Source organism: Hyperoodon ampullatus, assembly GCF_949752795.1.
Source record: "Hyperoodon ampullatus genome assembly, chromosome: 10".
NCBI classification, from domain to species: Eukaryota; Metazoa; Chordata; class Mammalia; order Artiodactyla; family Ziphiidae; genus Hyperoodon; species Hyperoodon ampullatus.
In genome coordinates this window covers 73,390,268-73,401,383 of record NC_136923.1, presented here as the reverse complement: position 1 = coordinate 73,401,383, position 11,116 = coordinate 73,390,268, and the positions used below count along the sequence as shown (strand labels likewise).

Sequence of the window (11,116 nt, the reverse complement as noted above, 5' to 3'; positions counted from 1 at the left end):
CAAGTTGTCCTTGCCAAGGGTGTCAGGAGGGAAACTTGCAACAAGTAAGGCCGTGGTCTTCCTGCCCTTGGAGGGGGTCAGCTGTGCTTAAAGGGGCTGTTTCAGCTCTGCCCTGGTGCTGCTCCCCAGCCCCTGCTGCCAACCCCTCCCCACCCTCCTCTCCCCCTCCCTACCCCTCATCCCTCACACTCACCTCTCCAACCCCTGCCCCCAGAATGCACCCTCCACAGTTCCCCGTCACAGGCCCACAAGCCAAATGTGTCTCCTTAAAGGATGGAAAAAAACTTTACTCTGTCTCTGGGGAGAACTGGGGCCTGCCAACCTGGGTTCTAGGCCAGGCTTTGCCTCCAACTGCTGTGTGACCCAAGACGGCCATTTCTTTTCCCTAACCTTGGTGTCTCATCTGCACGGTGAGCAGGCTGGGCTAGACAAGCAGTTTTCAGATTATTATTTTTTTAGATGTGGAATTCTTTTTTTTTTTGGCCGCACTGCACAGCTTGTAGGACCTTAGTTCCCCGACCGGGGATTGAACCCAGGCCCTCGGCACTGAGAACATGGAGTCCTAACGACTGGACCGTGAGGGAATTCTCTAGACGTGGAATTACTTTTGTTATACAAACTCTATGTGTAACCCCAGTGCATAAACTAGATTAAAAGGCAGTCACTCTGGGGCTTCCCTGGTGGCGCAGTGGTTAAGAATCCGCCTGCCAATGCGGGGGACACGGGATCGAGCCCTGGTCCAAGCCCTGGTCCAGGAAGATCCCACATGCCGTGGAGCAACTAAACCCGTGCACAACTACTGAGCCTGTTCTCTAGAGCCCGCGAGCTACAACTACTGAGCCCACACACCACAACTACTGAAGGCCGCGCACCTAGAGCCTGTGCTCCACAACAAGAGAAGCCACTGCAGTGAGAAGCCAGCACACCGCAACGAAGAGTAGCCCCCGCGTGCCGCAACGAGAGAAAGCCTGCATGCAGCAACGAAGATCCAACGCAGCCATAAATAAATAAATTTATTTTTAAAAGAATCTGCCTGCCAATGCAGGGGACACGGGTTCAAGCCTTGGTCCGGGAAGATCCCACATGCCGCGGGGGCAACTAAGCCCGTGCACGACAGCTACTGAGCAGCGAAGAGTAGCCTCCTCTTGCTGCAACTAGAGAAAGCCCGCACGCAGCAACGAAGACCCAATGCAGCCAAAAATAAATAAATAAAAGGCAGTCACTCTGGTTGCATGGGGTGCCGAGGAACTCAGAAAAGGAACTCATGTGACTAGATATGTTTCTGTGTTGTATGAAGAATAAAACTAATTTGTAGAGCCTGTGATTTCATGGGCATTATATTCATATAAAGTTTCCTTTAGAAACAAATGTAAGGTAAAAAAATAGTTGATTAAAAAATAATAGTAATCCAGCTGGGACACAGATATGCCCCAAATCATGAAGATGGTATGTGAATGAGGTTGGGGAAATGTCCCAGTTCTATCCAAATACCCTCCCAGCTTTGACCTCCAGGATTTTCCAAGAGGCAGCCACCAAGAGAAGAAGCAGAAATGTCAACTCCCTTTTTTTCCAGGTTGCCCCAGGCATTGAGCTCCACCTTCCCTCCATGTCTGTGCTCCAGCTGGCGGACGGTTTGAGTGAAACACATCCTCTCCTCCCCGCCCAGGGGGCTCTCTGCAAGCTGAGGATTTACCCCCCTTTCCGCTTGTTTGCTCCCTCCCACCCCTGGATTTTTTTTTTACTCCCTGAACTTCCCCCACACCCCACTGAAGCGAAGACTCAAAGTTCAGAAGGAAAGAGCACCTTTGAAAAAATGGTCATAACTGCTCCAGCCTGTCTCTCCCCAGGTTCTTGGACAGGTGTTCCTAAAGTTGAGGTGTGCAAAGAATGGGGATAGAGCCCACCTATAACAGACTGTTCCACTTCCCAACTGGCTGTCAGGTGTCACTGCAGCAAGAGGGATTTAGGCTAGATCAGGGATGGTCAGGACACTTGCCATAAACAATGAGTCACAATCCTGTGGGGAACCGTGTGGCACCATGTGCCACCGAGGGGCCAGCAGGGGAAGAACGAGGGTGTTGTGCAGTCACTTCTGAATAAATATGGATTTCCTCTGGATAAAGGAGCACTGTCTATAGTATCATATTTTATTATAGTGATGCTTGGCCTGTGAGTTCTTTGAGGATGAGAACTGTCGTCTTCTTTGCACGTATAACATCTAGCATTAATACAAAGTAGGTGTTCGATAAATGCTTGTTGAAGGGAGGAACGAATCAACACAGACCACATAAGTACACTCTGGGATGCTGGGAGCAGGATGGGTGTGTGATACAGCACCCAGATGGAGGCCGCAGCCACCAGATCTGTGTGATCCCATTAGAGTCCCGGGAAAGCCCACCTCTGCGTCAGAGCTTCTCTGTCCAGAAGAGCGTGGAACTGGAGAAGCTCAGTGGAAGAGCTGGTAAAAGCTGGGGGAGGGGCCAGAAGGGGCCGGGGAGGAGCCTGAGGGACGTTGAAGGCTTCCCCCAGCAGGGAGCGGTCACCACCAGCTGAGTCGCACAGAGGGTTCAGGAACCGTCCTTCCCTGTCCCCTGCTCTGAATTCCCACCCCTGCCCCTCTGCTGCCACCATGTGCCCCGAGCAGGTGAGCTGAGCCTTTGAGTTCAGAAGACTCCATCTAGTAGTATAACAACGAGACACCAGGCACCACCACACACCCCTCCCCAATACAGAAACTGCAGGGCGGTGGGCTCAGCCGGCTGCTTCCGCTGCCTCACTTTCCCTGCCACCAGCTCCCTCCTCATCCTGCTCTCCATTCTGGAGCCTGCGCACAATGCGGGTAAGGTCCAGGCTTCGGGTTAGCGTGTCCAAGAGCATCTGGTCCTTCTGGACGCCCTCCATGAACTCCTCCAGGGAGAGTTCCCCTGGGGTAGAGAGAAAGGGCATCATGGGCAGGAGGTGTTCACACCTGCTGTCCGAGGCCCAGAGCTGCAGTCTTATAAGGGGGACAGAACCAAGGCTGGAGGAAGTGGCTGTGAATGAGGCTGGCCAAGGAGCCAGAGACCAAAGTCTGGTGCAGGCATCCCCAAAAGCCAGCTCTGTGGCCGGGGCGGAGGCAGGCAGAGGAGGTGGCCAGCAGCGGCCCTTCTGTGCCTCCCTCTCCCCTTCTGCCCTCTCCCCTGGGGACCCTGGTGACAACCCCAGTGACCCCTCCCCTGGGGACCCCCAGCTCAGCCTCACCATCCCCATTGACGTCAATCTTGGAGAACACTGTATCGGTGAACTCCTCTGCGGTCATGGTCGAGTCGCTGCAGGGGTTAATGGTTCGGATGGCCTGGGAGGGAAGAAGAGTGAGACGACCCGTCCTAATTAGTCTCAGCGGTAGGAGCGGGGGCAGAGCGAGCACATTAGGCTCCGAACAGCAACAGCGTGTGTGTGTAAGGTGAGTACAGATCAAGGTGCCTGAGGCCGCAGGCAGAGCTGGGACTGTGCTTCGACAGATCTTGGTACAGATGAGGAAACTGAAGCCCAGAGAGCAGAGGAAACCTGGCCCGGGTCACGCAGCTGGTGAGGGCCGAGCCACCCAGGGGAAGTCAGTCCCAATCCTGTCCCCTTCCTAGCACGCTGTTCCGCCACCTCAAGACCCAGCCCCAGGCTCTCAGCTCTGGCTCCGCCCCTGCCCGGCCCTCTGCACCTGGAGTTACCCGGATGATGGTGAGCAGCTCGTCGCGGTCGATGCATCCGTTGCCGTCCACGTCGTAGAGCTTGAAGTACCAGCGCAGCTTCTGTTCCACCTTCCCCTTGAGGACAAGACTCAGCGCCGCCACGTACTCCATGAAGTCGATGTAGCCGTCCTGGGTGAAGGGCACGGCCGCCTGAGCACCCTCTGCCTGGGCCCCGCCCCGACCCCGCCCTCAGAGCCCCCGGGGCCCCAGGATACGCTGAGCCCAGGCCCGGACCCGCGCCCCGCCCCCTTGGCGCCCATCTGCTTACGCCCTCCTGGACGCCCGTTATAGCTCACCCTACCTGCCGCAGGATGGTTTATCAAATTTGATAAACCAGTCCCCCCTAGAGTATGAATGGCTTATGCTATCCCTTCACAGGTATTTTGGTTCCAGCCGTCACTGGCTGCTTCCCTGTGATCCTCAAACTTCAGCCTTCCAGTTTGCGGGGTGGGGTGTAAGAGTGTGAAGGTGGGAGGAGAGACAAGGACTCCCCAGGGATGGGGGCGTGGTTTGGATGAGCTCTAACTAACCGAGATAAGGGGTACAGGTCGATGGGGAGGCACCGAGCGCCTTTCTCATTCTTCCCTTTATTCTTTGAAACTTACCGAGCACCTACTCCGTGCTGTGATAGGCTGAGGATTCAGAACTCCGTAAGATAGAACCCTGTCCTGATGGGAGCACAATGTTGAGGACGCAGGTTTGAATCCTGGCCTCACCCTCTCAAATATGTGGGATCTGGGACAAAGGATTCAATATGTCTCTGGCCGTCGATTTCCTCGTCTGTAATAGTTATAACAGCTGCCACCTCCATGGGATTGTTGTGGGCTTAAATGAGTGCGTGTGTGTAAGGCAGTCAACACTGCCTGGCACATAGTAATCACTCAGTAAATGTTAGCTGTTGTTATTACCACTATACTATTACTAGTATTATTATTACTATTATTATTATTATCAAGAGATCATTGTGCCATCATGATGTATATTCAGTGACAGCACATCTGGACAGGACATTATGGACTCACAGAATAGGGGAGCACCCAGGCAAGGGCAGCAGGGAGGCTTCCTGGGGGAGGCGCTGCCCTCATTGAGTCTTGGAGGGATTGGCCAAGGGGGAAGGTGGTGCAAGGCATTCCTGCGGGATATTTCCCCAGGACCCTCCAAATGTTCAGCAGCTGAGCCTCTGCCTGGCCTTGCCAGCCCTACCAATAGGGCCAGAGAAGCAGGGAGCACAGGCCTGCTTCTGCCCACCTCCGCCAAGCCAAGTGAAGCTGGGAGAGGGAAGCCTTGTCATGCAGAGGGGCTGAGTACTGTAAGGAAAGGAGCACTGGACTCAGAGCACATGACTTGGAGTCCAGTCCCTGTTCCTCCACTTACTCACAACCATGACTCTGGAACCAGGAAGTTACTGAGAGGCAGATTTGGGGTCAGTATCAAGAACTCTTTAACAGGCAGGGTTGCCCGTGGTGGAATGAGCCTCGTGCAGTAATGACCTCCCTGTCACGGAAAGTGTGCAAGCAGAGGCTGGGGTAGCGTTATTAGGGATGTGGCAGAGGTTGGGTATGAAGGCCTCTGAGATCTCCCGATTGTGTGCTGGCCTTTGGCCTTAGGTGAGACCTTAACCACCTGAGCCCCGTGGTAGGCATCACACTCTTTTTTTTTTTTTTTTTTTTTTTTTTTTGCGGTACGCGGGCCTCTCACTGTTGTGGCCTCTCCCCGTTGCGGAGCACAGGCTCCGGACGCGCAGGCTCAACGGCCATGGCTCACGGGCCCAGCCGCTCCGCGGCATGTGAGATCCTCCCAGACCGGGGCACGAACCCGTGTCCCCCGCATCGGCAGGCGGACTCTCAGCCACTGCGCCACCAGGGAAGCCCAGGCATCACACTCTTAGTGAACATTTGCTGAGTGCTTCCCCGTGTTTAAGGGCTTTCCCATATGCCTTAGCTCAGTCAGTCCTTGCCCGACCCTCCTTTCAGGATCGTTGTCAGGATGGAGTCAGGCGCCCCTGCAGCGACGCTCAGAGAAGCAAGAAGACCGCTATCGAAGTTTCCTCTGGGCAAGGGGACACAGGGTGAGGGTACTTTTGCTTTTCATTTTTTATCTTTCTATATTGTTGGAAACTTTTACAATGAGCTGTAATTTTTTGGTAATTAAAATAGTTTTTAATTTTGTAATTTTTTGTAATTAAAAAAAAATGGCTAGGGCTTCCGTGGTGGCGCAGTGGTTGAGAGTCCGCCTGCCAATGCAGGGGACACGGGTTCATGCCCTGGTCCGGGAAGATCCCACATGCCGCAGAGTGGCTAGGCCCATGAGCCATGGCTGCTGAGCCTGCGTGTCCGGAGCCTGTGCTCCGCAACAGGAGAGGCCACAACAGTGAGAGACCCGCGTACTGCAAAAAAAAAAAAAAAGGGGGGCAATGGAAAGGTATGTGTACTGGTGCCAGAAAGACCTAAACCATGTCTTAGGAGAGGTGTGACCTTGGAAAAGTCCTGTAGCCTCTGCAAGTCTCATTTCCTCAGCTCTGAGATGGGAATGACAGTATGCGCTTTTCAAGATTGTGATCTGGGTTAGATTCAGTAATAAGACTACAGTGATACTTTTTTTCATGCTTCATATGATGTTCTACTCACTTAACTCATTTAATCTCGCAACCATCCCTGGGTATTTTTGTCCACATTTTCAGATGAAAAGCTAAAGTTGAAAGAGGTTAGGCCACACACTAGTGAATGACAAAGCCTTTCCTAGAAACTGAAGTCTCCTAAATGCCACCCAGCGCTCAGATGCAGGTATGGAAGATTTACATTGATTTGTGTGCACCTGTGTGATTGCTGGGTACAGCCAAGCCCAGGCAAAACTTTGAAGTAAACAAAGCATGTGGAGTTTACCCAGGTCACACTCCCCACTCACAGCTATACCCCCAAACCCTGCGCACCCAGTGCAGTACCCTAGGATACAGCTCTCTTCTAATTCAAGGGCTGGCAAACTTTTTCTATAAAGGGCCAAATAGCACATATTTCAGTTTTGACAATCAGTAAAATAATGGGTGTGGTGTGTTATAATAAAAATTCATTTACAAAAATAGACCCATGGGTTGGGGCTTTGCTGGTGGCGCAGTGGTTGAGAGTCCGCCTGCTGATGCAGGGGACACGGGTTCGTGCCCCGGTCCGGGAAGATCCCACATGCCGCGGAGCAACTGGGCATGTGAGCCATGGCCACTGAGCCTGCGCTCCGCAACGGGAGAGGCCACAACAGTGAGAGGCCCGTGTACCGCAAAAAAAAAAAAAAAAAAAAAGACCCATGGGCTGTTGTTTGCATTGCCCTGTTTAACTTCTCTCTGTATCAAAACTTCCCAGTCCTGTGTCCTGTCTCGTAACTAACCTGCCCTACTGCTTTATGCTGGCGATAATGGTTGGAAGCAATGTTGCCTGAAGTGTGATTTATCCCATTGGTGTGTACAAGGCACTTTAGATGTTACAAAGATGCTCTTCAGTTTAACAATTAGCAGGTATGTATTTAAATTAGTGTATATTATATAATATATAGCTCTTTCGTAAAATTCATAATTTCTCATATAGTCATTCACTCAAATAAAAATATTGATTGAGCACCTACTGTGTTCCAGGCACTGTTCTAGGTGCAAAGGCTACAGCAATGAACAAGAAACACAGAAATCCCTGCCTTCATGGAGCTCACATTCCAGCAGGAGAAATTGACAATAAACATAGCAACTAAATGTTATTCAGTATCATGTATTAGAAGATGAGACATGCTCTGGGGGAAAAGGGGAGGAGTAGGAAATGCTACGGTGGGGGCTAGTCCTAGTTAAATGGGGTTGAAACCAGGAGATCAGGGCAGGTGTCAGTGGGAAGGAGACATTTGAACAGAGTCTTGCAGCAGGGGAAGGTGTGAGCCAAGCAGAATTCTGGAGGAAGAGAGTCCCAGGCAGCACCCAGGCCTGAAGGTGGGGATGTGTGTGGAATTGAGGAAGTCAGGTTTGGGACAGTATGGGTGGTGCTTACATGTGACAAGAGATGACATATGAATGACTCAGGTTAGGCAAATACAGGGTTGATGGGTTGCCCCTCCCTGGTATCATACATGTAATCTTAGGGGGCCCTTCTGAAGGTTTCCTTAACAGGCAAGAAGCTGAGCTAGTTCAGTGCATTTGGGTGTAAGGTGTTGAGGCTCAACCATGGACTCTGCCCCCTCCTTTTTGGGAAAGATCCCTTCTTCTGGAGCATCTTGGGGGACCAGCCTGATGATGCCATCCCTCTGGGTCTCCATATCTTGAGCTCCAGTACTTTGACCCTGCATCCCTTTCAGGAAAGCCCTTGGGCACCATGATGCTGCCCTTGAGGCTGGGACTCAAAGCCCATAATCTGCTTTGGCCCCTTGATCCTAAACATTAGTGAGTTTTAAATAGCCTCTGAACCCCAGCTTTCCCTAGGAGCCCTGCCTACAATGATGTTGGGACCCTATGGGCAGTGAGTGGAGCCGGGAAAGCTCTGGGCGACCTCTCCCTGGTGTGCAGTGGACATAGGGCAGCATCACATCCTCACCTTCAAGGGAACACCAGCCGGGGTGGGGACCAGCAGGGGTGGGGAGATGGGTGTGTAGATTTACATTCTTCTACCAGTACATCTTGACTGAATTGCTCCAGATAAATGGAAGATTTGCTATGAAACACCAAGAAACACCTTAAGTAATGCTCCCGACCTCCAAGACAGATCCAGGTGAATAAGCTGAGGCAGAGAGCGGGGGAAATGGGCTCCAGGCCACCCAGCTGATGAAAACTAGGGGCCCAAACTCACAGTGTCCCCTCTATCTTATCAGGAAGTCCTTACCCAATGCACCCAGGTGATTCCTTGGGAAGACATATAATTTGACCGCTGCGCAGACCTTTAATCCCTCTTAGGATGAACTGAGGTCACCAGGTGTTTGGGAGTTGGAGTAGCCTGGGTTCCCCAGTGACCCGGCAACCCTGACTGTCCCCAGTTCTAGTGTCCACAGGCCATCATGGGATGGGTGACCCAAGTAACATGGGCCTGCCCATCCCAGACCAGCCGGGCTGAAGCTCATCACCCTGCTCTCTGCTCTCCACCCTCCTCCTCCTGCATCCCGTGAGCATCTAATGGCCTGTGCAGAAGCACCACGTACAGTGCCAAGCACTTAGTAGGTGCTCAACGACTGTCTTGTAAGTGTTCATATTTGTTCTGGAATAAACTGTGCATGTGGAAGAGGCAGAGGAAGCCAATAGGTTTGGCCTCTGGGCGCACTGATCGGGGGCCTCTGTCTTCCCCTGGAGAGTGAGGGCAGGGACAATGGCTGATTCCTTTCTGAACCCCCAGTGCCTGGTGCACAGTAGGTGCTCAATGAACGTTAGAAAACTGGAATCCCTGATGTCGACACTCGACCTCCCAGATAAATGAAGTCACTCCTCCAGCCATTCTCACACCTTCTTCTCCCCACCCCCATGCTGGCCGAGGCGGGGCGTCCCTCCAGCACTGCCCACCCAGACCCCTGCTCACTTTGTTGAAGTCAAAGGTCTCAAACATCTGCTCCACGTACTGGCTGGCCCACGGGCTCAGGTTCTTGAGGCCGAAGAACTGGCGGAACTCGTAGAGGGTGAGCTGGCCGGAGGGGCACTCGGTCATGAACTTCTTGTACCACTGGTGGCACTCGGTGCTGCTCAGCTCCTCCACCGACTTCCCGTCTATGATGTTCCCCATCGCTCAGGCCCACGGGAGGCTGATGCCCCAGACGGACTGGTTCTTTTCTCTGCTGCTCCTCGCACCTGGGCCGCCGGGCTTCCTAACACTGGGCCCTCCTCTCCCACAGGCCTGAGTCCTGCAGATCTGAGCGAGGGAGGGCCTGGTGAATCAAAAAGTGCAGGGAAATGATAGGAGGAAATGAGCAGAAGGAAGAAGGTAATGGGGGCTGTGCCAGCCTACACCCAAATCCAGGGGCTGCCGGAGAACTCGCGTGAAAAGTCCCCACTAAATCCTGGCAGCCAATGGAGACCTACTCCCTGGGAAGAGGAGTGAAAATAGAACAAAGCTTAGAGGAACAGAGGCCCAGGATTACAGCCCTGAGCTGGAGGTGAGAGGATTTTCTTACCCAGTATGCAACCTCCTTATCCCTTCTTACCAGGACAGAGTGGGTGGCCAGCCAGCAGCTGTTCTGATCCTGTCACTTCCTCTGCCTTCTCCTCCTGTTTTGATGGGTTCTCAATGTTTCTGGTTCCTGCCCTCCGACATGGCATTGAGGTACCTGTGAGAAAGAGCTGGTTTTTCTTCCAGAGCTGGGCCAACTTTGGGCCCTTGATAGGGCTGCTGTGTGTAGTTATCCAGGCTGTGCACTGCACTTGGCTGTCACAACCAAGGGGTTCAAATCACACCACGGATGGCAAACATATGAGAGTGTCTGGGTGATGCAGAGTTTGTGGGCTTCCAAGATGAGTCCTAAGCAGCCAAAGGGAACCCCCTCCTACGTAAAACTGCACAAATATCCATAGCCACACACACACACACACACACACACACACACACACACACACACAGATCCTATTCTGACCACACTCTCGTATTCCTGGAGGTTGCATCTTTCCCATCCTGGGACACTTGAATTCAGCCCTCCATCTGACCCTAAACCTGATACCATCACCACCCAGGGGCATGGGGATAGGGGACATTGAGTGTGTGCCTAATGGCCTGTGTGTGTGTGTGTATGTGTGTGTATGAGGGCAGGCACACGGTTGCATGAGTGTGCTCCTACCTGCTGGTCCTAGAAAGCTCCCAGGCCAAGCCTAGGGGCCCATCTATGCAGCAATATCTTTCTCTGACCCCTAGTGGGATGCTCTCCGGCCATAGAATTTAAAACTTGTTCTTTTCTGGAGCCAACATTGAAGTGCACTTAAGCTGGGTGCTACTGGGAAAGCTCAGAGCCAGCACTCGCTCTGTCCTGACCATTCCCTGTTTCCCTCCCTCCTCTGCTATGTGGACCACCCCATCTTTATTTAAATAAAAAGCAAGTTAGAACCCTCAGAGGCAGTTTGGGGATGGAGGCACCAGGAAGATGGTGGTTTTTCTGCAATTTTATGAGAAGAGTATCAGGCTCTTGATCTTAGGAGCATTTCCTGAGAACTGGACAGAAGGAAGACCGGGGCCTGGAGACGGTCAGCTCAGAGATGGCCCAGCTCTGTAGAGGAAGGGCAGTCACAGCCTTCCAGCCGTCAGGGCTCAGTCCTCTGTATCCACGAGCTGTGACCACTGGCCGGGCAGAGGGAGGAGCCCGGAGTGATGGGGTCAGTGTGCCTAGATACTCCTCAGCCCCAGCAGCTCTTCCTCAAGTGGACACCCCCTTCCAACAGCTCAGGGCACAGAGGAACCACTGGA

General features: G+C 52.8%; 1 protein-coding gene across 1 annotated transcript; it reads right to left on the bottom strand.

Moving 5' to 3' along the window:
• Positions 1-2,751: 2,751 nt before the first annotated feature.
• LOC307059152 (guanylyl cyclase-activating protein 1) lies at positions 2,752-9,451 on the bottom strand (the record flags this gene model as incomplete). The annotated part of the gene is made up of 4 exons (XM_079712894.1): positions 2,752-2,924; positions 3,241-3,334; positions 3,705-3,854; positions 9,251-9,451. 4 exons carry the CDS (start codon positions 9,449-9,451, stop codon positions 2,752-2,754), a joined length of 618 nt encoding a protein of 205 aa, XP_079569020.1.
• Between the last annotated feature and the right edge of the window lie 1,665 nt (positions 9,452-11,116).